The 27,654-nt window shown below is 46.1% G+C and overlaps 1 protein-coding gene across 1 annotated transcript; it reads right to left on the bottom strand.

Moving 5' to 3' along the window:
- Positions 1-2: 2 nt before the first annotated feature.
- On the bottom strand, positions 3-27,654 carry POLR3E (RNA polymerase III subunit E). The gene is made up of 21 exons (XM_030229889.2): positions 27,559-27,654; positions 23,505-23,586; positions 22,363-22,413; positions 21,595-21,672; positions 19,982-20,097; positions 19,602-19,684; positions 18,772-18,879; positions 18,294-18,343; positions 17,900-18,019; positions 17,263-17,348; positions 16,224-16,268; positions 16,052-16,143; positions 15,235-15,355; positions 13,621-13,702; positions 11,403-11,462; positions 10,321-10,478; positions 9,982-10,046; positions 8,015-8,511; positions 3,517-3,594; positions 2,592-2,717; positions 3-361 (listed from the first exon to the last, which is right to left on the bottom strand). Exons 2-21 carry the CDS (start codon positions 23,538-23,540, stop codon positions 305-307), a joined length of 2,109 nt encoding a protein of 702 aa, XP_030085749.1. The 5' UTR covers positions 23,541-23,586; positions 27,559-27,654; the 3' UTR covers positions 3-304.

The following is a 27,654-nucleotide window of genomic DNA, read 5'->3' as shown; positions in this document are numbered from 1 at the left end:
TGTCTGTGTCACTATATGGTTTTATTTTGTCATAACGAAACAGAAGGAGAATTGCAATACATTAGAAATCCCAGATTAATCAAGCTGCAGACAGGGTCCCACGGTGCCTTCCCGGCGGCGCCGCGCCTCGGAGGCCATGCAAACTCTGAGTCTTGGGCTGGCAGGGGCTGCCCGCAGTGCCCACGGGCCCCAGGGCAGCTCAGATCCCGCCCTGGCTGCCGAGGCCACGGCATTGCTCTGGCTGTGCCACCTGCTGGGGCTCCTCCTGCGTCCCCGAGATCACCTGACACCTCTGCCCCCGCTGTCAGGACTGCACCGTCCCCTTAAGATACCACATTCCACCGTAGCTCACGCAGCAGTCCTGGGGAGACGGGAAAGAAAGGCTCTGTTAGGCTGCTCAGCCCTTGAGGTTACCTAGAGGCTGTAAGGGCTGTGTGCATCTGGGGCTGGGTGATGTTTCCTGGTTGCTGTGGTACTGCTGCATTGATGGTTGGACTGGATGATCTCAAAGGTCTCTTCCAGCCTTGAAGATTGTATGATTCTAAAGTCCATAAAGTCCTGAGAATGACTGGCCGGCTCTGGGACAATACACATGATCAGTAACGAGCCCTTCTCCAGTGCACAGGAGAGAGCATGAACCCAGGGCACAGGATGTCCCCACCCTGAAGGACAGAGGGCTTCAATGGAGGGGACACATGACGGGGGGAAGGCTGAGAGCCACAGAGGGACAAATGATGCCAAGGCAGTGAGGAACAGCAATAGCTCCTGGGGGAGAACCTGGGGCTCATGCAGAGGCCAGCTGAGGGAAGGAAGGATATGTGAGGGCTGAGGAGCAGGGAAGTGGAAGGGTAAAGAGGAGAAAGAGGCTGAGGGGAGCAGCAGGACAGAGCAGGAGAGTGAGGGCAGTCACTGGATATGAAGCCTTTTAAGAAACCCTTTCTATGACAATGAAGTGTTAAACCGCAGCCCTGCTGTGACCACACGTGCTCTGCTTACAGCACCTCAGCAAAGGAGCACAGGAATTGGGTTGTCTTGGGCCTCATTTCCTTGTTTCTATTAGGTGAGCGCAAAGTCTCGAGTTCTGAGCTAACAGCTTCCCTTTCTTTTACTCCAACCTCCCTCTTAGGTAGTATTTCAACACAGGCTCAAGTACTACTGCAGAACAGAGGCTGTGGAGCTTAAATGTATCTTTGTTTCTGAAGTCTTGTGGCTTGTCCCTAACAAAAACAAATCCAGAGGTTAGAAAGAGAGTTTGCAGACTGATCTATAAATGCAAAAACACAAACCCTGTCAGTCTGTTCCTCTGTGTATAAAAATGAGCACAGGCAGACAGGGAAATAGGAGTCAACAAAACCAATTTCACTTCAAGTGGAATCCAATCTCTTGTGGCTTAAAGAAGCCAGAGAATCTTCCCATTTCATTAAATCATACTTCTAAATTTTATTTCAGAAACAAAGGTAATTTCCCTTAGTCCTGTGACAAATGTATTCAAGGCAATAAAGCCTGCCACAACACAAGGCTGGTCACCCACTCACATAAAAACTGCCTGATGACTTAGGGGAAAGTATTTTTTCTAGAAATAGGTTATCTGTAGCAACAGCATCATGAAAAACTAATGCCAGTACATTGTCTAGATGTTCCAGGAGGGCTGATACTTGAGCTCATGTAGTCGCTAACAAATCCACCAGCACAGGGAGCCAAAGGAAATATTGTCTAGCAGGCAGAAATGTCTGAGCTTATTTTACTGCTAAGACGACCAGGTTCTTTTGAGCAAGACCAGTTTGCTTATTATCACAGCAACAGATCTGTAGTTCTTCAAAGATGCTATTATTCATTTGCAGATCACAATGTAATAAAGTACTTAAGCACTTGTCTTATTGAAGTGGGTGACAGTGAGCAAAGGCCCAGCCACAATGATTAAAGTATTACTTTAGTAGGCAACTTTCTGCTTGGCCATCCTGCATCTCTTTTAAAGTCATGGGCCTGTGTGGTCTGTATTTATACCTTAAATTTCTTGAGCAAGTAAATGGTGCATCTTCAAAGAGAGATGAAAGGATTTAAATAAACATTTAAAATGAGATGTGTTAACTACTACTCTGCCTGCTGGTTTTGGCCAGGATTTTGCTCTGTGCAAAGATGCACATCCTGCCAGAGAATAAAATCCACTTCCTTCTGAACATGTGGCACTTGTGCTCTTCAGCATTAACCAGCAGCAGTCAGTTGGTAACTCAGAGCACTGGGCAGAGCCCTCCCACCTCCTTAATGTTTAATTCTGCATTATTTAAAAAGAACTCAAGTATCACATTTACTACACTCTATTCTCTGCTGCTCCAAGATGACAGACAGATTTGTAGCAATAATACAAAATAATGTGTGAGCCACTGTTCCTTGGAGGGAAAGAAGACAGAGAGAGACAAGTGCATTTTTAAGAAAACAAGCTGAAACACAGGCTTTGTCCATATTCCAACAACAACAACTATTCTGTCATCCTTATCATTTGTCAGTTCAACATCAAATATAATCCTTTGCTCAAATCAAGCATTAAAACCCATGTATTAATTGGCTCAGACCCAAAGTGATCAGAAGCTCACCTTTAACACTCTATCCACCTCCTGCTTGTTGAGATCCTCCCCACACTCCTGACTCAGCTGGCTCTGGATGACATTCCTGCGCACTCGGTAGTTTTTCGAAAAGATTTCAAGCAAAACTTGGCGATGCTTTAAAAGAAAAGGTACTGTAAGTACACAGGGAACAATTATTCCTGCCTTTCTAACCCAACTGCACATGCCTTAGTCTGTACAAAACATTCCCTGAACTTCATCAGAGGATTCTTGCTTCATAATCCTGAAACCATCCCATATATTCCTGCTCTCCAGCAGTGCCTTATCCTCCAAGGGCTCTACAGGGGTCCCTCCAGACCCAGACACCTGGTCTTGTTCTGCGACCTGGGGCACCCCAAAGGTACAAAAACACACTGAAGAAGGCATTGCAATGTATTCCTCTCAAATGCTTGCATGGGAGTTCACATCACTCCAGGCAAGAGGTTGGCTAATTCTTGCCTCTTTCCTACAGAAATGTACTCAGTTCCTGGAGCTGGGAATTGCACTGCCCATCCACAGGTCATTAGGCACCTGCCCTTTACCTCGTTTACCCTGACAGCAGTGAGAACTCAGCAGATGCTCACGTATGCTGCAATCATTTCCTGCTCTTAAGTATAAACAGATACACCTGGGAACCTCTGGTTAATGCTGCATTACCATCAAAAGGAAAAAAAACTGAGGCCTGCACTGGAGAATCCATTCTTCTCACAGGTTCAGAAAGAACCACTGAGATGGTTACTGACATGATTACCAACATGTTATGAGTTTCCTTTCAGCCAGAAACAGGTTGGTTTGTTGAAAACACCAATAAGAAAAAGGAAAACTATCTGCTGTACCAGTTCCAGAAACATGGATGTAAACAATGCCAAACACTCGATAAAAATATAGTGGGGAATGTCACTTATTTTATCATTACCTGATCATAAGTGTCACCAGCTTCCCAAAGTGCATAGACCTTTAGTTCATCTGGTGAGGCAGCAGTCTGTGGAGGAAACTGAGAACAAGAGGCTGTTAAAAATAACCAGCTATTTAATGAGTTCTGCTTAATGATTCCATGATACTGTATCCCTGGACACCCATTACTGAATCAAAACCCTGGCTGCCATGGAATAATAACTGCTGAAAAAACCCAGTTCCTGTCCCACCCCACACTGGAAGGGGTGCCTTGGCTCTGGCAGCCCTGTGCCTGCTCAGCACCCTCTCACAGCCCCACTGGCAGAGCAGAAACATGGTCTGGGTCACACCAGGGAATGGGATGAGCACCATGGCACCCTGAGGTGTCTCAACGTGCCCAGGTTTGACTGATGGCTCTGCTCAGGGTGGGACACCCTGCACAGGGCACTCATGCCACATCTGTCACACACCAACCACAGGTGGGCTTTCAAGGGAACTGCTGGACATTCTGGAATTCCATGAACTGTGCATGGGGACAGTTTCCCACTGGTGGAGAACTGACCACCATGTACCAGAACAATCCCAGGGCTTGGACCTTGATGGTATCCCATGGCAAAGAATCTCTAGATTTTTCCTGTCAGCAGTGTTTGCTTCCAGACCAGCTGAGAGCACCAAGTGCATTGCAGGTCCTTCTGGCAGTTTTTACCTTTACAGTGGCAGGTTTTACAGATTCACTCCATCCTGCAGTTATCTGCCTCACTAATCCCAGATGAGCACTACTGACATGCAGGTGCTTCTGCTGTATTGCCATCTCTGTTTTGGGGCAGACTACAGGACTCAAAAGACTGAACACTGAGGGACAGTGAACCAGCTATTTGCTCATTTCAGCTCCAGAAGTGACAGAGGTTTTGCGTGTTTTGTTTTTCCCCCATGTGCCAAGCTAGAGAAACACTTTCATTTTTTCTGAGGCAGAAGCCTCACACCCCTGCAGACAGGAAGGAGTACAACTGCCTCTCCCCCTAAAAAAATAAAATACCATCCATTTGCCTTAACATTTCCCCTTGAAGCAGTGACTAATGAGCACTGCTGGAAGATGCCTTCACTCCTGACATGTCCCTTCCTGTCTGTCACTAACGATTTATTCCTTGCTAACAGCCCAGATGACCTAAATCAATCATCTATGAAAAGCTAACAAGCCAGGCCCAATCGTGCCAGCATCCCTCAGCCCTGGCTGCTGGTACAAACCAAACCTTTCTTCCCAGCCTCCCTCACCAGCCAAAAGACTCGTGCATCACAGAGTGAAAAGATCAGCATTTCTTTCATGCTCTGCCTCTGATCTTATTGCAAAGGGGAAGGGTTTTGTCCACTGGGAGCTGCCTAGTGGGATTAGCAGCTTTGCCTTGCAGGTTAGTCCAAATGGCTGGGATATAACAAGGTTTTACACTTGGTTTAGAGCCAGGATTCAGGCTAACTAGGCTCACAGCACCTGACATAATTCTCCTCCCATAAGGACACTTGCTTTTGAGGAATAATCTCTCTTGTAGGTTTTCAGCAGAGATAGAATCAAATACTCCAGCTTCCCTCCACACAACACAGCAGGAATGGCAAAGTGCAGCAGGGCACTGGGAGCACCCAGGCACAACCTGCTGGGCTCGACAAGTGAGCCAGCACAGCCCCAGAGTGCAAACTCCTCCTGCCTGAGCCACAGGGCTGAAACACAGCTGTGTTTATCCAGCCATTCTGTGAGGAAACGGCTTCCAAACAAACACAATACTTGGGAAGAAAATCACACGGAATCTCCTCCTCCCAGCCAGCCTCCCTCTGCACACTGCTGCAAGCCAGCAGCTCCCTGCTTGCTTGCTCCTGTCACACAGCCTGGCCTGGGAGTGGGAAATGCCATCAGGGATTCTGCAGAGAGACACACAGAACTAACAGTTCACTGCCTTGCCATCTGCTGTCCCTTTGCTGGTTTATGTCACCTGGATCTCCCCAGCCTCACCTTGATAACAGTTCTCTGCTACCTTAAAATCCTTTTTAAAATATTTGCCCTGTGCCCCTTCCTGCTCTAAGCTCCTGGAGCAAGTGCAGGCTCTTGGGAGATGAACTCTGTGCTACCCCAGGTCCCAGAGCTGCCACGTTCAAATGGAACCTCTCAGGGAGGAGCCCTGGGCTCTGGGAAGTTCTCACTCAAGCACGGAGCCACTGCCAGGCAGCCTCAGTTATAGCTACACCAGATGGAAGGGGCTGAGAGTGCCAGAAAAAAACTTATCAGCTGGAGAAATCCTAAAGGTAAACTGTTGATCTCAGCTCTCAGGGAGCCTGGCACTGGCACAGCCTGCAGGGCTCTATGAGTGCAGGGCTGCACTCCCCTCCTTCAGCCCAGCCAGGCAGGACACACAACAGTTACATCATTTCCTGAGGCCTCAAAAATATCCTCAAGTTTTGGGCAGAACCTTGCCACTCCAGGGGCCATGGGAAGGGAGCCATGGCAGGAGCCAGCCACCCCCAGCCTGCAGGAAATGGGTGTAGGTCCTCAGGAGCCAGAGGGCCCTTCCCATGGGGTGGGAGAGTGGCTCAACTCAGGGCACAGGCACTGAGTCTTGCCTGCCCAGGGCTCATCTCCTCTCCTCTCTGTCTGTCCCCTCTCCTCACCCTTTCCCATGACAGCACCAGCTCAGGATTTGCTCTTTCCTGACCTGTGTTTTTCGCTTACACTTGATGAGGGACAGCAAGGACAGCACCATGCAGGCATCCCCACAGCCTCAGCTGCAGCTGCAGTGGCCTCTGCTGGCTCCCCACAAATGCTGTTTATCTCACACCCTGGGTGCTGCTGGTCAGCTCTGGAATAGATCCTGCATCCCCCTGGGAAGGTTTCAATTGCCATTTTCAGCCACACGTTTTCCGTAACAGGTAAGCAGTCAAGCCAAGAGTGTCTTCACCCGCCAAAGCACATCATTTTAATTACCTCAGATCATTGATTTTTATCACCAAAGCACTTCCAATTACAGAAAACTAATGAGTAACTGTGAAATCCCACGCTGAACCCTCCAGGCTTTCCCTGAGCTCAGGCGCCCTTGCTGGGTTTTGACAAAATTGTCCAGGGGAACAATCAAGAAACACCAAAGTGTCTGAGCCCTTGCAAAGAGTAAAAGCCAGCCCCAGCACCTTTGCCATCTGCACAGAGCATTAGGGCAGGCTCAGGGACAATGATTTACATTGCTGCCAGCAGTACAGGCTCATACACAAGAGCTCAAGTACTGCAGCAAATTCTGAGTCAGCAGAACTAAAACTTGCAACAGTCTCCTTAAGAGACATTCCAGGGACCCCTCTGCACCTCTGCAGGTCTCCTGTGACAGGGTTTCCCACACAGAAGGAAGCTCCTGGCCACCTCTCTTCAGCAGGATTTTATTTTGCTTTTTGAAAAGAAAAATGATCTCGCTTTCACTTCTTGTGTGGATTTCTAAAATCCTCAAATTTCCAAGCCCCAGTCCCAAGGAACAGAGCAGGAATGACCTCAGCTGTTTACCATCAGCATGGCAGAGGCACACATTACACCAGGTGCAGGGGAGAGCCTGGCCAGCACCGAGACAGTTCCAGGCAAGCACCACCCCAGGACTTGGAAACTGCCAGGAGAGAAAGCAGCAAGCACCACAATTGGTGCTCTCCCTAGTGACATTTCCAGGCTGTTACTGGGTTCCCAGGTGCCACAACATGTACTTTGCACACGACTGAACACGTTCCTGCTGCCCCCCCAGCAGCTCCCATGCTCCAGGCTCTCCCAGCCCTCTCCTGCTTCCTGCTCTGTTGAGCAGTTCACATGTTCCTTCTCCTCTCTCCCCAAAGGCAGCTGCTCCCAAGCTCCTTCTGGTTGTAACCCAATCAGCAGTGCCAGATGTCTTGTAAAATTAATTTCCTTTCAGGCTCTTTCCCATGATGCCAGATTCCCTTTGCTCTCCTAAGCAGGGCAGAGTCTCCCAGCCCTGCTCTGTCTCACGAAATCACCCACATTGTTTCCATACAGACAAAGAAACAGACACCTCTGCACAGCCTAGGAGGAAACAGAGAAGCCAAGGAAACCTGCTGCAGATGGGCTTTGTCGCTTCCCACAGGCTCTGCTGGGTGTGCCCTGCTGCTCCCAGGCAGTCAATGTCACCTTTCCCCTCCCAGCTGGGTCCCTGTCCCCGAGGGAAGGAGCTTGTGCAATTCCAGGAGAGCTGATGGGAATCTGGGACTGCCTTAGATCGTGTTAACAGGAGCAAGCTGGGACAGCAAATCACTATGGCCCCACACCCTGGATGTGGAAATGGAGTCCCAAGGACAACAGGGCAGAGTGCAGAGCCTGCCAGAAGTAGGATTCCAGACAGAATTCCAGCAGCTCCAACACATCAGTATCGGACAGGTACTCAGAGCACATCTGTCCTTCTGGTCCATCAGCACAGGACATAAATATTTCACATCTCAGATGTTTAACTGTCCCCCCATCTCTCCCCCAAAGCACACCAAGGGAAAACCATACTTACAGGCACCAAAATCTGTTTGCAGCCAGTGTCCAACACCATGTCCTGTAACATTTTGTCTGAAATGCCACTGAACAAGGTATGTCCTGGAGGCAGACTGGCTAAGTGAAGGTTAAATAACCGTTTAAGCTCACTCAGGGTGAGCACAAATTGTTTCTTAAACGTGGAGGACACAAAGGCCTTCAGTTCCTGGGCGACCCTGTCGATGCAGCCCCCGGGCAGGTGGCCATTCACAGGCTCCATGGGGCCCTGGGCTGGGTGCAGGCCATTGACCAGGCCGTTGTTCAGGCCCTCGTGGGCTGAGGTGTCCATGGGCTCCTCCACACTCACAGGCTCCTCCTTAATGCGGATATTGGGAGCATCCGGCTTGGCCGAGCTGTCGTTGGATTTCATCTCTGCCTTCTGCCTCTGCAACTCCTTCTCCAGCTGCCCATAGTTCTGCTTGACTTTTGCTTTAGCCATGTTGACCCTTTGCTCCCCAGAAACCAGCAACGGATGAGCTGGTAAGAAACAAAAGGTACCATAAATCTCAGCAGGGCTCATAGTGAAATGAAACCAGGAAACATCATCTGCTTCTGAAATCTAAGGCATAAACCCAGTCTGTTGATTAGATTTTACATTAGTTTTGGGGGGTTTTGCTGGATTTTTGAGGGCAGTGTGTATTTGTTTTTCTAAAGCCAAATGTTTGGGGAACGGTATTCCAGTCAAGGAATCCAAAGCAAAGTGTGTTTGTTCAATCACCAGGGCCTTTTCCACATTTCAGGAAATCAGGATACAAACTGCTTACACATCTCTGCTTGTGACCCAAATACTTCTTTGTCCAACACCTCTTCTTTTTGTCTTTTAGATTCTCTAGTGGCTGGTGGGGCCTGGGGCAGCCCCTGCCAGAGGCAGCACCAGGATGTCACCAGGTACAGGGAGGAGGGTTAACAGTGAACCTGCACAGCAGGGCAGGAGAGGCTCAGACCCTCTGCTTAGTGCTAGCACCCAGAAACGGCCTGAAAGGGACAGGAAGGACTTCTCTCCCATGGAATCCTGCCCTTCTTCCCCTCTCCACACCCAGCCATCCAAAGGTGAAAGGAAGGGGTGTGTTGGCAGCAGAGGAACCCAGTCCTTGCCGAAGCAAGGAGTGCAGTGTTTGAGGCAATGGCATGCCCAGCACAATTGCTGTTACCTTCTCTGCTGTCAGGCTCACTAATCCTGTCCAAATAACCCACCACCTAATCCTTCTGAGCAGATCAGACACATGCTATTGAAATGGTTTCATATGCTCCTTTGTCAGTTCTGCTTACACTCCTCAATTGCTCCAGTGTCTGGCACTGAGCCAAATGTCCAGTTAAAACTCTGGAATCTCAAGTTTTCACAATCTTTTAGGACTTTGGAGCAGCTACTCTAATACTCCCACTGCCATCCATAGTGGAGAAGGATGTCAAAAGCAGAAAGCTTCACACCTCCTTCCAGCCTCCTGCCATCACATTCTCCAGTGACTGCTTGGCCCTCAACCACACCAGAGAGCCTCCTGCAAATCAGGGAGGTAAAAAAACCACCTCACTCACATTAAGTTGCATTAACACTAAATTGAGAGGTGAGAATTATTTGTGCACTGGGTCTGTCTGTCCTCCCTTCAGGAGCTGGTTACACCCCACAAGCTGCCTTAAATGAGCAAGTGGGTAAGAGAACCAGCTGATTTTACAGTGTCAAACAGTGAGTCACCAGGGCCACAGACTCCTCCTGGCTCTGCTACAAGGATGCCACAGTAGCTGGTGTCACCCCAACTTCAGTGACGTTAGTACACACCAAGATCTGTCTTAAATATTCCAGAGGAAAATAGTAAGAAAGAAACATTAAACAAAACCAATCTCCACCACATTCAAAATCATAGAGAAACTCCAAAACATCACTTAGGAATAGGGATGGGCAGATGAAAACATGCAAGTGCTTCAGCATGATCCAAGGACAATTCTGTTTACCTGATTGTGCCTCTTGTTTCTTTGGTGTCAAGTGTTCCTTTAAGAGATTATAGACCTTTTCTAATCTGAAAGACAAAGACACAATATTCCAGGATAGTTTCAGTTGTTATGTCTGCATGCAGCCATGCCAGCTTTAGCCATTAGCTAGAACATTCCATCTCTCCAGGGAGCCAAGAACCAGGAATAACTTGAGTGATGCAACAACACCTGCCACCACACCACTGCCTGGGCACTGTGAGGGAGAAACTTGGAGGCAATGCAGATCAGTGTCCACAGAAACCTTTTACCAAACAGTTCTTTGCTTTTACCTTATTCCCCAAAATACAGTGAAATATTTACTTGGCCTGAATGCCCATCCACAGCATCTGCTGCCTCTGAACTATATCTGGATGCTTCTTAACAAAATCTTCATCATAAGGGAGCATGAACTCCCAGCCTTTGTTTATCCTTGCCACAGACATGTGCTCTAGGAAGTCTTTCACATCTTCGGGGCAAAGCTAAAAGAAAAAGAAAAAGCATAAATAGCATGGAAGTCAGTTTACCCAGGACAGATACAGCAGGGAGCATTGTGCATGGGACAGGAGAGCTGGGCTGATTTGGTGTGCATGGAGCACCTCCAGGGGCACACCCCCAGCTAAGTCAGAGATACTCATCCTGCTCTGCAGCACAACACTTTCACACACTGTTAAAAGCCCAGGACTTCAGAGAGCCGTGGTGATTAATCACCCCAGAGTCAAATAGCTCATGGCCTGTTTTGCAAAGAAAAGGGAGTTTCCAAACTGAGATGAAAAGGCTCTATGGGGAAGAGAAACATATTCTACAATGTTAATCTTATTTTAGAGCTGCAGGCCAGACATGCTGCACCTACACATGCCCAGCTTTTATGCAGTACTGGTTCTTACATTCCAAAAATAGATGGTATGTGCATAAACTGACTCCTGTTTCATCATTTTAGTGCATTTAAAGAATTTGGGGTTTGTCCTTTTGACTTAATGTTTTTCATTCATTTGCCACTTTTAACAGAATGTTCAGGTGCCTGAGTTTTTACTCAATATTGTAACTGACAAATGCCAACAGAAGAGTTGCTCTTAAGACACCATGCAGAGCAGCTTCTGTGGGCTGGGTAAGCACCTTCAGTCAGCTCAATTCAAACTGTGCCCAGCTTTCCAATGAAACACAGGAGAGGAGAGGATGCATTCCAGTGACTCAGCTACAAGGCCAGTCTGGAGTCGTGGGAGCTGCTCAGAATGTTTTTCTCTGGAAAGAGTATTATCTGTACCTGTTCCAGATGGAGAGCAAAGCAGGCACTGTGAGAGGAAAGGCTCACAGCAGCATCCACTATCTACACCCACACAATGCCCAGCAACATTTGGCCAACTTATCAACACCTCTGGATTTGGGAAGAAAAGGAATCCACTCACTTTTGTAACTGCTGCTACTTCCTTTCTCACCACCCAGCGGTCCTGTGTGAACTTCCACATCTAGGAAGGGAACAAAAGAGGAAAACCTGACAACTGCAGGTAGCAGTAGCTTTACTGAACTTGTAGCAATGACCCTGTTCAACCACATTACCACAAAAATAGAACCCCCATTCCTTTCAAGAATGTAGAAGTGATTCTCAGCCAGATAGAGGAAAAACATCTTCTGGCTCCTTCTGTCCTCAAAGGGCCATGAACACAGGCCCAAAAGCTTTGAGAGTCCATGGTGTGCCTTGGCAAATCTTTGACTACAAAAGCTACGAGGAATCTCTTGAACTCAAACTCCATTTGGTTTCAAAACAAAAAAACCAACCAACCAACCAAAACCAAACAAAAAACCTCAACAAAACCACTGCAGTGATGCTGGGACCCCAGAAGTCACTTCTCTCATACCTCATCATCAGCCTAGAGACACTCTCCAGGCACTCTTCCATAGGGGCCTGTGCAGGCTGATGCTGCTGCCCTTCAGCAGCACAGAGCCCCTACCAAGTGCCTGTTCTCTTCTTCCACCCCCATCACAGTCACAGTTATGCCAAGATGTCCTGTCACTCACACACGTGTCCCCAGGTAGGGCACAGCCAGGTGCTCTGCACAGCAGCTCCTGAGCTCCAAATCCTGAGCTGAGGGCAGGCTGACAGGACTTGGGCAGAACACTGAACATGACCTTTCATTTCTTCCTGTCTCAATTTCAATAAACTCTCTTGATCTGTGTGTATTAATAATGTTGTTAAGAATCCAAAATCTCACTACTGACAATTTCTTCCTGGCCTACAATATCATCCATGCCTTCTTCCCTCCCATTCAGCTTCTCTCTGCCCACAAACACACAAACCAAATCCACTCACTTTAGGGCACAGGGCATTTCTGTCTTAAACCACAAGAAGTCCATAAATGTTTTTTAAACTTATTAATTACTTTGCACAAATATATCTAGGGAAATAAAGTTCACTTTTTAAGCTAGAACACATTTTCTCCACAGATGCCATACAGCATTAAACACAATTTCTGAGTCTTAAAACCACACATTTCTTTGTCTGAAAGCCAGAAATATTGATCCTTTCTATTTTCTAACATTTAAACTTTTTCCTTCTTGTAATATTAATCAGCAAATTATTTGCCTTTACGATCAACACAGATCCATTTCTCATGGAAGGTATATTTAACATAATCCAAATGAAAATAATGTATCTTTTCACCCTAAATATTAAAACAGCATCCCTTACTTAACTGAGCCAAATAATTCTAGTCCCTGAACTTTACACAAGACGTGTCACCTAATCTGCTGTGTCCTAAACACTTATGTCACTGGGTCACACCTGAATCCAGGCCTCCATATGGCAGGAAAAGTCAGTTTCAATCACCATCAGTTTGATCTTACAGTAGTACTGTAATACCCTTAAAGTCTCTTGCACAGCATTCTCCTGTTCAGAGCTAAACCTCTGAACAAACTCTGCAAAAACACTCAGGGCTAACTGAAACAAATGAGAGCTATGCACTCAGACTTGCTCTGGTGGGGCGGAAGCCATAAACTGATTATGAACTTAGGAACCACTTAGGACCTTAATTCTTTCCATGGTTAGTGAAAATAAACACAATGCAGAGGTTGTTCCTTTTTGCTGTGGTTATGTGTGTGTTTACAAGACCCATATTCATTTCAACTTCCATGTGCAGCTACTGCTCACAAAAGGTGCCTGGGAACAAAGTCCTTTCACTGATTAGCAGCCCTAGGGAATAAAGTCCTTTTTAAAGATCAACAGTGCATGCTCAGGGAGCACAAGGATTACCCACACTGCCCTCCTGAGCCCTCAGTCCTGAGCCCTTGGAAATAGAGCTGGAGAAACAAGCACTTCATTATCCAGTCCTGGCTGCTCTGCAAGCCCCACATTGGGGGGGCAATGTGATAGTGCTCTGCAGCATGCGCTAGAAAGGGATGAGTGCTGCTAATGACAGATGATCTGAACCTGCCAGGCAGACACAAAGTGAGCCTACATCAACATTCCCACAGAAGACTTGTAACAACACCTTCAGGATTAAAGCACAAACAACTTCCTTGGAGGAAACACCTCGCTGCAGTAGAGCAGAAGAGTTTTGCAATGCTGTGGCCTCCCAGGCAAGCTTCACCTGTGTTTTCATTAAAAGCAACAAACACTTTTATACTTACAACAAAATCTCTCCCTCTACAGAGCACTTCTGCAGGAACTCCACTGTGGGGACTAGAAGTATCTTTTGGGTAGAGAACATCACTGTTAATTAAAAAGGAAGAGAAATTAGTTACTAGGTACTCCAGAAAAATGGCATTAGTGAAGACTAACATAACAAACATGCCCTCCCTGTTCTGCAGTTAAATTATACCTCTATGCAAAGCGTGGTTTTCATTAAAGGCATTAACATTGGTGTAATTACTCCACTGCAATTACACTAGTGCAGAAAGGCTTAGGCCAGCAAAGCACAGCCTTGTGGCAAGCAGGTGTGTGCAACACAGCTACAAGCTCTGCTTTGTTCTTGCAAAGGCCACCCTCCTTTGGATCCATGTAAACAAGACCAGAATGATCCTAAGAAGTGCTTAGGCTAACTTGGTATGCAGCCTTGAAGGCAGCATTTAGCCAAAATGCTGATGTATGGGCAAGAGAGTTTTTTATTTCCTTCCCAGCAATCAAGGGTTTAACAGAACAGTATTACAAAATGCCATACTTGAATCAACAGCCCCGAGACCAACATTACTCTGTGTCTGTGTCCTTGTCTGCTTGCAGGGCCAGCTGATGACATGTGTTACCAGGCTCTCCAAAGCCCCACAGCAACTCAGGTTCATGATCTTGATCCTACCCAGGCGAAAGAAATGGGCACCCACTCTGTTCAAGGCTCTGATGTGTGCTGCTCAAACACCCCATCCACTACAGATCCTCACATCCTCCTTGGACTAGCAGCAAAGAATCAGCTATAATCTAAGAACAATCTCAATGCTAACATACTGTCTTTTAAGCTGCTCCCAACTTCCTCCTGTAACAGCTGGAGGGACAGCAGGGTTGCTGTAAAAGCTGGTCACATTACTAATACAGGCCTGCACCACAAGAGCTGAAACATCCTGCTGGCATACTTGGACTGGCAGCTGATGCCATTCATCTTAACACAGCTATTCCAGAGACTGTAAATCTCTGCATGCAGGGCTCCACCCAGGTTAAAAAATAAAATCATACTGCATTTTAGATTTCAGTTCCCAATAGGATGCTCTATCCTAATAAACAGGAAGATGATACAGACTCCAATTCATGTGGTACACTCAGTACCTCCATGCTTGATTTATTGAGGGTTGTTTTCAGCTGACAAGAGCAGCATCCACGGATGAACAGCAACAGGACTGCACAGAGATCCTTACAGGACTGAATTTTGCTAAGAGATACTAGAGCTGACATTGGTTTTTCTGTGTTTCTATTTGATGCTAATCTCTGGAAGAACTCAGAACAGCTCTCTCACAAAAGAACATGAGAGCAGACATCAAAAACCTGTCACAACTCAGATGCAAACACAGATTACATCACTGCTCAGCCACAGTCCCACCTGGGACCGGTACTAAGGCATGATCCTTTCACAGCAACTCTTTGGATACAGAATAGCTGACTGCACTGAGACACAGACAACACGAAAGCAAAGGTTTCACCGGCGACTTGGGAGCGCGGGTGTTTTGGGCCACGAGGGCGGGGACACAAAGCCCGGGGGCCCGGAGGGTCCCGGAGGGGTGCGGGAGGGATGCCGGGGACAAAGGCGGGCCGGGCCGTACCTTTTCACCACCCAGTTTCCCTGGACCAGCAGCGCCACCTGCTGCACGCAGCGCAGCACGGCCGTGGGGTCGGTGCCCGAGCCCAGCAGACCCAGCAGGTTGGCGAACGGCATCACCTTCACTGCAAGGCAAACACAGAGTCACAAACTGCGCTCACACCCCCAGGAACGGGGATTCGGCATGGGCACGGGCAAAGATTTATCTTGGGGAAAGAAATAAAGCCTCAGTTTAACCGCCCTGTGCTGTAGGCATCATCTGTTCTGAAAGTAGCTGCTAGTGTTACAGCAGAGTTGACTCGCTGGTCACAAATTAACATCTTAATAAAACAAGAATTAAAAAAAACCCCAACCTAAATCTTTGGCAATATCTGTAAGCAGAGATACCTGACAAGGCCGGAAGCTCCTGAGGGAAAATCCTCAGGATTTGCTCTCATCAGAGAGTAATCCTGAAGAGACAAAATCAAATTCCTAGGTGACACTCATGAAGTGTATATCATTAAAAACGTCCAAGAAAATGCCAAAGTGCAGACTGTACATGGTCAGACCCCCACATTCCAGGAGATACTTGCTGAATGTGTATCCAGAAAGCTATCATCAAATTAGAAGTTTCTAAGAGTAAATTGATGGCAAGTGTACCAACAGTGAGATCAGCTGTCTCTGCTCTTTTTAGGGAAAGGCTTGGGATTTAGATTCTTCAGAGAATCAAAGAGCCAGACAGTCTGTCTGATGGGGTGACAGAACTGGTAAAACTGGGGAAAGCACCTTATCTGAGGCAACTAGAAGTCATAAAGTGCAAATGTATTACAAGAGCTACAAACCATTCTTCATCAGGATCTTGATCTGATCAGCAAGGGGTAAAGTTCTCAGCTGGGCCATAGAAAGCACGTTGCTTGGAGCCATTGGTTTCTCACTGCAGATAAACAGATTTGCAGCCCATGAAAAGGAGAATCCAGCCAATGTGGACTTTGAACATTATGTACAAACACTTACTTCTCTTCCTCTACGCTTGGAGGCATCAGCATCATTAAATATTCACTAGAAGAAAAGGAAACACATTCTTCAAAATGCTTGTCTTGAGTCTTGCCACGTTTAAGTACAGTAATTTCTCACTTAGAGTAAACCCGCTTGTGTGAATCTACAAAGCAAACATCAGCCTGAAAAGAGCTGTCCCTTCCACTCCCACCTCCTCAGAACTATAAAAGCTACTGACAAGTGAGAGTATGAAGTAAATGTGAGTCACAATCCCAGCTCTTTTGTACAGCAGAGGTGTCCAAACAGAGGATCTGCACAAGCAACTATTTAAACACAGGTGATCTGACAGCCATCAGCAGGGTCATATGAAACTCCACAGAGAGAGAGAATCAGGTCAGCAAAAAGCAAAATTTCTGTCCCACCCATGCAATTACCAGTGTCTGTGAGAAAGAATCAGATCCAAAAGACTCTTCAGAACAGCTATCACTGATTTACAAGAAAAACATGCCAACACCATTACCAGAGTCAGACTCTGCCTCTTCACTATTACTTGGGCCATGGCTGTCCCAGGTGACAGGGAAGCACTGACTACATTATGGAAGGCTCCTGTAGAGCTGCAGTCACCAAGAAACAGACACAAACACCTTTCAAGTAGTTTCAGTTGTCCCCACAAATCACAAAGGGAAGTTTTATAAGATTTGCTAACAATGGAAGTTATTGGCTTCAGAGTATTAATTTATATTATCCAGAAGAAGTTTTTGGTTTAATTTTCCTTTGCAGTATTCACAATCCAAATAATGTAGGGCTGTGATAATGTACAAGAAGCTACAACCCTGAGTAAAAACAAGAGGTTTTAATCTCAAGGGTACAAGGAAACAAAGAAAGCAACCTCAGTAAGATGAAAGCTAGTTTGTTTCTGTGTTTTTTAAAACAATTCAACTTTTATAATGAATAGGATTTTCAAAGAGCAGATTTTTAAAGAATATACCTGCTTATTACTCTGAAAACCGTCCCACCCAATTAATGTAATTTCTGTAGGAAACCACCAAACCATTACCTGGGAGATTTAATTAATTCTGTGTTTTCAGCAAGGCCATGACCTTGACTAAATAAATACTGGCGCTCGTGCTCAGAACGGCTATCCTGGAAACAGGGAAAAACAAGAGTCATTATCAAATATTGAAAATATACAAAATGCCAGAGAACTGGATTTCTCATTCCAAACTATGACCACCCTGTCATCATTCCACCACTCAATTGTTCCACCTTGCTAGCTGATGTTTTGCTTTCACTTCCTTGTATGATGCTCATGTGATGTGGGAACATTTCCCTTGCTATGCCTTTGAAATCTCCTGACAGACATGCGCAAGTCAGCCAAACAGGATTTCTCACACCTGACTAAATGGGTTTCCCAAGTCTTTCACAAATTCCAGTTTATAATCCAAGACCCAAGTGATTCTTACACTCAGACCCCCCGCTTTAGATTTGTCTAGCCCTCAGTTTTGAAGTGTGGAGACTCCAAAGCATTATCCAGCAGGAGATACAGAGCACTTCAGGGTCTGTTCCAGCCTACAGAGCTCCTCTTCATTCTTTTGATGATTCCCTTATTCCCATGGGCCCAGATCAAAAACGGTTCTGGATTTGGCTGAGCCTTCAGGCTCAGTCAGCCTCCTCAGGAGCCAGCACACACCTACCTTCAAGCCATAATAATGCAGGTGAACCCAGTGCTCTTCTGCCTGTCTCTTCTGCAGGAACTCATAGGACTGAACACGTCGCTGCCGAGCTTGTTCGGTCTCAGGGCGGGAGAATCGGACCTAGAAGATTTGGGAATCATTCAAAACAGCCCTAAAACCCTTGGAAAAAACCCATCTGCATTACTGATTTGGTGTATCAGTATCAAGCTAGGGGCCCTAGCTTGCTCTCAGTGCCATCTTTATGCTTGTGCAACAAGGGCGAGTCCACCTGGCTGCCCCCACCCAAGCCCAGGTCAGCAGGACAGCTGAGGTTTGCTGTCCTTTCATTTCACTCTGCCAAGCTTTCTTGTGAACTGTTGCCTGAACCAGCATAAAAAGGAAAATGTGGACATACAGTAATTTGCTTAACATCATCTTCAGCTTCATCCTGGGATGAATCACCACCTGCCAGAAAACACAAAAATAAACACACCGCTGCAGTGAAAGAGCCAAAGCTGCTCTGGGCACCCCTGCAGGAAGAAAGCACACTGAAAACTCCACATACCAAACTGTGCCATGTATGACAGCACCACACTGCTCCTGGGATAGGATATCCTGTTGCCATGGCCTTCCCAGTGGCAGTGGGGACACAGTCCCCACCACCACCCTTTGTCACTACCCAGCACCTCCCATCTCTCTGCCAATCCCCCATTCTGTGCTCATAAAAGCATTTATGTAAAAACCAAAATCAGTGAAACAATCTAAGAAATGGCCTAATAATGACTGTGTTGTTAGAATAAACACCTTCAGAACAGAATGACTCTTACCAGCCACATTACAGAGAGAACTTGTATCCCACCTCCCCTAAGAAAACACAACTGTGGAGAATTTACCTTCATTAACAGCTTCTCTTTCTCGGTGTTTTGCATCAGCCTTGTCCAAGTAGGTGAAGCTTGGTCTCAGCTGAAGAATTCCATGTAGTGGAGTCAAGTGAAGTTCACCTGAAGAAGAGAATTAATGTTGGTTAAAATTGATTTTTTCCACTGCACAAGGACACAACTTTTCATTATCTCCCTGTCTCTGTAAAGCCACAGCTTCAATTGAGCATAAATATTTAATACAGCAAAACATAAAAAAGGATTGAAGTGAAAAATTCATCCAGTGCTCAGGATTTCAAGGGAATATGAAAGACCAAGACCTGTTTCTGTTATTTTGCCTTTTGTGTTGAAACCAAATCTTGCAGAGAGCCACATTCTGGCACAGGCCTGACCCATAGTCCAGAAGACCCCTAGTAAAACAGTCATCACTGAAAACAATCTACATTTTGTCATCTCAAATGACCACCAGATCAAAACTCTCTGATGGCTTGGGCAGTCAAGAGAGGGACAAAAAGTGCAGAACAGGAAAATGAGAGAGACAAAATTAGATTAAGAAAGCAATATAAATAATAATGATAATTTCATGCTGCAAATGTTTATTATTTCAGGCCACCATGAACTGTCAAGATTCTGGAGGCATCTACAAACCCGGGGTGTTCTTACATGATATTTACAATTTTGCTAGACCTACTCAAGGACTCTTCGGACATTGATAAGGGATAATTTTCCTTTCTTTAAAGACCCATCAGTCAATTAAAACTGAGGCCCCCAAAAAAGATCAAATAGGTCTTAACACTGAAATGAGTATGCTTCCCTGATGGGAGGGTTAAGCAAAACAAACTTACCCTTTTTATAAACAGCAGCTGCATAGCGGGAAACATTACTGGCAGCCTGGGAAGAGCAGAAAGTTTGCTTGTCCATCAGCTTCCTGCAGACAGAGGAGGGCAGTGAGATGGAATTCCACAGGCAATGTGGCATGCAGGTACCAAAAGTCTAAAAGCACCAATTCCCAAAATGGACTCTCAACAACCACACCAGACAAATATCCAACACTTCTGTCTGCAAATCTGAATTCATGATGCACCCCAAAAAATGTAGGTTACTCTCAAGAATACTTGCTACAGGACAGTGTCCAAAGCAGCCCCTGTAACTGTACAGCCACTGGTGGACACACAGATATCTGTGCTCACCCCAGAAAGGAAAGGAAGGCAAAGAGGACACCTACGAGGAATAGGTGCTTGTTTCATCTGTACAGGTGCCATCCACGTTGAGAGCGATCTGCTCTCCCTTGCTTCGGCAATAGTTCGGATTCAAAGTATCGATGGCCATTTCGAGTTCAACCTAAAGAAAACCAGGGAAAGACAGCTAATTACCATGACACAACCCCAAACATATCAATTAACACCCAGCCCCACACTTTCTAACATTTTCAGAGGTTTACAGCAAATTTAAGTATGTAAGCAGCATCATTCAAATCACAGGGCAAATCTCACACAGAGCTGAACAGCAGGTAGATGGGTTTGGTACAGTGAGGTCATTTGAACAACAAACTGGAGATGCATCAACTCCCATGTACACAAAAACAGAATCAGAAAAAGCAGAGTTCTTTAGGCAGCCCTGAAATACACATTTACTTTGCTGGAATCCTTCCACAACACTATCAGTCTAATTTACTTATCAGTACAAATCAGGTGCACAAGCAACCTTCTTCAAGCCTCCCCATCACAGAGGAACCATTCAGAATCCCTCATAAGATGGATCTCCTTCTAGTTTGGTACCAAGAATACAAAGTAACTCTGTCCTCTTCAGAGGCAAAGGTCTCCATTCTGCTAATTCGAGACTGCAGCACTCAGCACTGACTTCAGTTACTCCTGACTTTCACTTGTCAGAGCACTGTAACAAGCTCTAAATCTTTAGTTATAAGAACTATTCCCCCCCACTTCAACTTTAAATTTCAGACCAATGTCCAAAAATAAGCATCCTCCTGCATAATAATTCTATTTATATACTATGACAATACAGAGCAGATTCTCCTTCAGGGTGTGTCAAAGCCCTTATAAATTTGTGTATCACAGCTATCATCTTATTTTCTCTTTCCCTTTATGTTATTCATAAACTGAACTAGTTTCAAGTCCCTGGATGAGACAGCATATTTACAAAGGTTTGTACAGGGCTTAGAGTGCAAATGTTTGCTGAATTTAATAAAAGACTTCATGAACACAACATGCATTCTAACCTTAAAGTTCACCAAAGCACTTCCCTTAACCATTTCCCAGAACCAAGCAGTAACACAGACATCTATGCTGCAGTTTTAAAATAAGATATTGTAAAATAATAGCCAGATTTCTGGGATACATTTGCAAGTGCAATGATTGTGGCTTTGGCTATACTTTACCTGTAGTGCCCCAGTGATTTCAAAAGGACTCCTGATGATCACTACCAGGCAAGAGAGAAATCAAGACTTGCACTGACACTGAAACAGAGGATGGCTCCAAGGTTCAATCCTTCTTCAACCCTTCTCTGAATACTGTACAGACCTTTTCATTCAAGCTCTTTTCACACAAGCATCCACAGACTGAATAACCATTAGTAACTACATTTCCCTGCGTGATTCTGTTTTCTGTTTAAACAGTGGCTTTCCCACCATGATTTATAAACTTTTATTCTAAACCCTACCTTACAGACACAGTAAAAGACTCTTCATACCTTCAAGCACAGAGATCCGGTCCTGCAAGCAGCTGCATGGTTAGACAGCTCAACAGCATAATGTGCTTTTCTTAAGTACATTCTGCACATCATAAAAAAACTTTTACAGACTGGACTCAAATGATGACCAACCTTTTGCTGCTTTGGTTTTATCTTCGCTGACAAATGTGTAACATCATCGTAGGTCATGGAAGCTGGGCGAATGGGATACTGGAAAACAGAACATTTCATACACCCCTCTTTTGTTGAAGATCAAAGAATTTCACAGAAATCAACTCAATTTCCCCTGTCCCCTCACATGCAGATCCACTTGCCAGATCTCAGACACAAGACACCCAGAAAAAACATTAACTGACTGATTTGTGAGTCATCAGAGGATTTGGGAACATGACCTAGAAAGTCTGTTGTTTTCCTCCCAGCCCTCTGCTTTTGTCCTTCACAGCCCCCTTCCTGCCCCTCACACACCACAACAACCTGTAACACATTAGTCCAGCAGAAACAGAAAACCTTATCCATCAGCTTTAATTCTCTGTAGAGTTATTAGAAGTAAAATATCTGTGGGTATACAAGTAAATGTTAGTTTGGAAAGTACAGGCCACATGTTGCTGATCAGAAGAGCAGACCCAGGTTTAGCCACATGGGTCTCTCTTCTGACCTGGGAATGCTGAGAGGACAGTGTGCTATCCCAGGGAGATCTCCCAGCCACAGCAGCATCCTGCTAAAGCTGCCAGGTCTCCTGCACACCCACAGACCCCACCACCAACCAGCCTCGCTCCTGCCTCCAAACTGAGACCCAAACAGGTTCTCTATATCCAAGTCCTTGCAAGACTGAAGCATTAATTTATGTTCTTTGCATTTATTTTAGACAAACTATCACTGCATAAAAGTTAACAGAAATACCTGAAACAGATAGAGCTTCTCCAGTAGACTTCTGGCCAGGAACACGTCAATCTAAAAAGCAAAACAAATAACTTTCATCAGATGCCAACTGTAATAAAAGTATAACCCTTAGAGCTCAAATACTGACAACATTAGCTTTTCAATCTGAACTCTAATATAAAATAGATTCGTGACTCTCCTGTCAAAAGTTTCCTCTCTGCTGACTTTGACATGAAATTCTACATTTGGTCTTTTTACAAACCAAACCTAAAAATCCCACTACAAAGAGGCAGCAGACAGTGGCTCTAGCTGTTTTTCCTCTCTAAGGAAACCTGGCAAACAAATATGAAAGAGGAATTTTTTTCCTCCAAGGATCTGAAGCAAATCTGTTATCACAATTATAGAAAGAGGAGGAAGTTCTCAGTTTAGCAGCATGACTGAAAGGTAAGTCCCTTATTGGTTTTTTATAAAATCTTTCTAAATTAGACAAGAGACACCCACATCCTCAAGCTGGTTCAACACTTGCACTTGGCCATAAGAACTGAAAATGCACAGATGTTTCATGAATAAGACATATGGAAGGTGCCATTTCAGACACACTCCTGACAACTGCCACTGCTTTTCTCATGGCTTTTCACCTTCTATGGATTTGCCCTTCCTTGTGCTTCTGGTGTGCAAACTCAAATATCAAGTGACAAGACACTGTGGCTACTTCTTGGGACACAGCAGTCCTTTAAAGAAGTCCAGACCCAGAACTCAACTCCTTACTTCAGCAGAAGGCATGAATACTGTAGATTCATGTTTAACAGATCATCAAAGTCATTCCAGTTTTTTCCCAGAGACATGCAATGGAGCTCCCTGGAAGCACACCATGGTAGAAGCAAATTCCCCACCTTCTCTTCTGCCATGGACAGATTATGAAGGGTGAAAAAACTGAGCTGCATCTGCCAACATGGACAAGACTATTCTGACAAAACAGATACCATGAGCCCTATACTTGGTCCACACAACATAAATCTTGTACAGCCCCAGCCATTGGTTATTAGACAATCACTGATGTTGATGACACAGTGTTTCAGCAATGTAGAAATACTGGGAATTGTAGGGATAAAAATAATAAAAAATTCTCATGTACAATCACTGTTGCTACAATGCACTTTTACCTCTTGTATAATTGGATCATCTTCTTCATTTGCCATGCTAGGATAAAACAAAGCTTTTTCTTGGCTTATTCCTTGGCACAACCTGAAAGAAAACAGGAATGTCATATGAATAACTTCATCTGTGTCACATACCACATGCAGCCCAGAGTATTGTTCAAGTTAACTTGGTTCCTTTCACTGATAATCTGTTTGGTCTGTATTTTGAAGGAATGGATGTGTTTGCATGAACAGGTCCCTGATACTCAACAATCTTGACCAAAGGCCACAAAATTGTAGAGACAAGCAAATGTCTCAAAAATAGGTAAACTGCTATAACTGCTGGGAAAGCTGCAGTTACCAAGAAAGCCCTGAACTAGTGCCCTAAGGAGGGAAAGGCAGCCCTTTGCACTGGCATAAAGTGTAGCTTTTTTACACTGTGTAACAGTAACACACAGGTAGCAGCTGTTTTCCAGCCACAACTGGCCTTGCAGGGTCCCTGTCTCAGATATTCCAGTCTGGGAATACCCTGACTTTGATTTCATCTCCCTGACAAGCTGCAGCCTCATCTCCTGACCTGCACTCTTCAGACTGTACTGCTAAATGAGAGCTCCAGAACACACTGCTCAGCCTTTCCTGGAGTCCTCCAAAACCAGCAGAAGAGATTTTTCTTCGTAACTACACCAACTCCAATGAAAATAAGACTCTGATATTAACTGAGGACTGGATATTCTGGAACAAAAGTTCATTATGTTCAATCCAGGGCTGGAGTCAGTGTTGTGCCTGGTTCAGACCTCTGAATAAAAAATGATCTCTCAGCTAAATCAACAATAGTTTTTCCCTGCTGAAATCAAACAAAAGGATTTACAAATCATTCAGGATGCCACTGCAACAATGTTAAGGTAATCAGCCAGTACTGGTCAAGACAGGCATAAAAAAATAAGACCTCTAACAAACTGACCAAGGAATAAGTTTTAGCAACAAAGATGATCAGGCAAAGAAACAAGATCTGTGTTCAGGAACCCTCCCTCATTGTCCTCACTCCTTGAGGACAGCTTACTTATTCTCTGAACCTCCTATGGAGGAAAAGAGAGAAATAAGCAGCAAACAGCATCAGCTGGGAACTGAGCAGCAGTTCCAGCATCCATGTTACATCTAGAACAACGGCATTTTTCTCAAATACTCAAGCCACCACACAATTTAGGCAACTCAGTATATTTCAGCTGACATACAGGCTTCTCAAATGTCACACTAATATACACAGAGGTATCTAAGAAACCTTTCAGAGAGGCTAGACATTGTGTTATTAACATCCATTCAGGCTTACAGGGTTTCTGCCATTGCACCTGGAAATATTTTAATCCATATTTTTCAGTTACAGACTCTTGGCTACCAGAAAATGCCCCTCCCAGTACTGAGCTGGCATTCTCCATTTCTTTATGCACCAGCATATCCCAGGGTCTTTGTATTTTCAAATACAATTGTATTTGAAAATTTATGCCTCAGTATTTCAGATTCCTATCTGAGGTAATTTTGTAGAAATGCAGAACACCTTCACAGCAAATAGGCAGTGAGCAAAACCACAGGCTGGGCTGTGAGCAAAACCCTGAATATGTGATATCAGACTGATTTCAGTGTTTTCCGTGATCAGGCACCCAGCTCCTCCCAGAAACACACACTAATATGCTTCAAAGAAATGAGGTTTGTCAGTTCCATTTTTGCTTTCCCTGCTCACGTCCCTGGTGGCCCAACACCTGACAGCTCTGCAGACATGGAACAACTGCAGTCTGCACTCAGCATAGAGCTGATGGTGGGAGGATGCCCAAGGTGTGTGAGGACATGTGGTAACACCCAAAAGGTGGGACACCTTGATCCAAACCCTCTTTCCTCACACCCCTGAGAGAACCAGGAACCACCCTTCCCTTCCTGACAGCCTGCATGCCAAGTGCTTGTTCTCTCTCTTCTGAGAAAGTTATTGCACTTTTGGGAAGAGAAATAAAGATTCCCTGAGCTAAGGAGGGACAAAGAAACTCAGCCTGAAGGGCCTGGTCTCTGGCCCTCACTGAACACTGCCTATGCAATTATACACAAAATCTCTTTGTGAATCCACCTGTCACTACACAGGGGAAATGCTGTATTACAGAAACTACATTTTTCTCTTAGTCCTGTAAAGATAAACCACGACTACAGATCCTTATACTGGAAAGTGAGACTGACACATCTATAAATAGGAAGCAGTGTGTCCCAGAACAACTTATAATACTCATGCAACTGGAAGAAATCCTCTGAATCAGAATGAAGGCATGCAGACACAATCCTGTGTCTGATACATACACACACATAGAGTAGTGTTAACTTCCACACTTCTCATACACATATATTTATGATACCACAGGAGTTACAGAATGGAATCAAATATTAAGATACAGCAAATATGGTCAGCAGGTTCAAACTTCTTTTGGTAGAACCTTTTTGTTTTAGGGACTTTCCTTTAAGGTGCAAATCGAAGTATAATGTGAGTTATCAGCTCACAGGAGGGCAAGAGATCTAAATCTTCTCATTTCTCCTGCAAAGTGACCAATGGAAAGGCCACTCCATTAAACTGCTCGTTAGCTGCCCATAACACCATCAATGTAGAACCAATGAAGAAAAATGCTGTGGTTAAAGAACCATAAAAATCAGTGAGGAAGCAACTGAATCCTGCATCTCACTCTGAGCTTAGAATGGCATTTGAGTATTAGAGATTAAATTTTATTTTACTGCCAAAGACTTAAATATATCTGTAAGAAGGTAAATCGCAAATCTGCACGTAATTTGACACACAGACTTTTAGTCAGGCCTGCAAGAAATGATCCAGTATTTAATTTTTTTAAACTAAATTTGTCAGTAATAATGGATCCCTGAAGTGCTAACACTAAAACCTGACATATACTTCATATAATCATGTAGTGCCAAAGAAAGGCCAAGAATTCCTGCTGGATCATTGCCTGAAAGCATAAATGCTGAAACAGCACCGTGGAAAAAGTGCCATCTCCTGAATCACTACCACTACTACCTCTGGCACCCGGGCTCCTCTAGAAGGGGCTCTGAGCAGCCCTCGAGCTCAGGGTGGCCCATGGCACACAGTAAAATGGAACCTGCCAGAAGAAGCTAAAGCACCTTCCATACATTTATGGCAATTATCATTTTGACCCAATTACTTGCTTATTTTCTCCTCGCCTGCAAGCAGCTTTGCACAGTCATCTTCTGGCAGTGAACCCAAGAGGGCTCCTCTGCACCAGGACCTCTCTCTGGAGGTGATGTCACCGAAGCACACCTTTGGGGTTTTACCTGGCTATGCAAGCACGAACCTTTCTTTACCACCTCACCTCGTGTGCAGCACTGGACGTGCCAGGCCGTGCAGCCAGGGGCAGGGGTCACTGCCGCCGCTGTGTGACACTCCCGGGGCAGGTCGCGGTGCCCGTCCCGTGGGGCTCCCCGCGGGCAGCGCTCCCGCCGGACGCGGCTCCGCGCTCCTGGCGCTCGCCCTCCTCTGACACAGCAGCCAGGCAGCGCAGGGCTGCGGGAAAGACCCACGGAGAGGCCACACCGAGCCGACCGAGCCGCCCCGACCGCGGGGACGAAGCGAATCCCCCCGGGCGGGACGGCTGAGCTGAGCTGCGGCCCCGCAGAGCCGGTGCCACGCAGGGGCAGCCGCTGCACTTCGGGGCGGGTGCGCCGAGTCCTTCCCGGGCGGAAGGCGCGGGGCTGCGGGCCCCGGTAGCACCGGCGGGGCCGCCGCTCACAGCCCCCGGAGGAGCGGCCGGCACCCCCCGGTGCTGCTGCGGGAGCCGAGGGGCCGCGGCTGCGGCCGGACCCGGCCCGGCCTCCAAGCGCCCCGGCTCGTGCCGGGTCCTGTCAGGGCGCTGCGGCCCCGCGCCCCCGCAGCGCGGAGTCCTCGCAGTCTCGGCTCCGCCGTCTTCCCGGGACAGGCAGAGCCCACCCCAGCCCAGGCCGCGCTCCTCCCCCGCCACCGCCCGCAGGGTCCCTTGAGCCGGGGCGGCCCCGGGAGGCGCAAAAGCAGCGCGGCCCAGCGTACCTGTGTGCGGGCCGGGCGGGCGGCGGCGGCGCCGCTCCCCCGCTCCCGGTGTCGGTGGGGCAGCGGTCAGGCAGCCGCCATGTTGGTGGCCCCCGG

The sequence above is a fragment of the Serinus canaria genome, chromosome 14 (genome assembly GCF_022539315.1).
Source record: "Serinus canaria isolate serCan28SL12 chromosome 14, serCan2020, whole genome shotgun sequence".
NCBI lineage: Eukaryota > Metazoa > Chordata > Aves > Passeriformes > Fringillidae > Serinus > Serinus canaria.
Note: the sequence above shows the minus strand (reverse complement) of the source record. Positions and strands in the feature narration are given on the sequence as shown.

Bases quoted from the DNA above. Each gene is read 5' to 3' on its own strand.
- POLR3E (XM_030229889.2), bottom strand. From the start codon at position 23,540: ATGGCAAATGAAGAAGATGATCCAATTATACAAGAG. The intron at 20,098-21,594 runs GTTGGTCATCAT...GGTTTTCTTTAG, and splicing joins TAAAACCAAAGCAGCAAAAG to GTTGAACTCGAAATGGCCAT. The intron at 19,685-19,981 runs GTAGGTGTCCTC...CTCTGTCTGCAG, and splicing joins GAAACAAGCACCTATTCCTC to GAAGCTGATGGACAAGCAAA.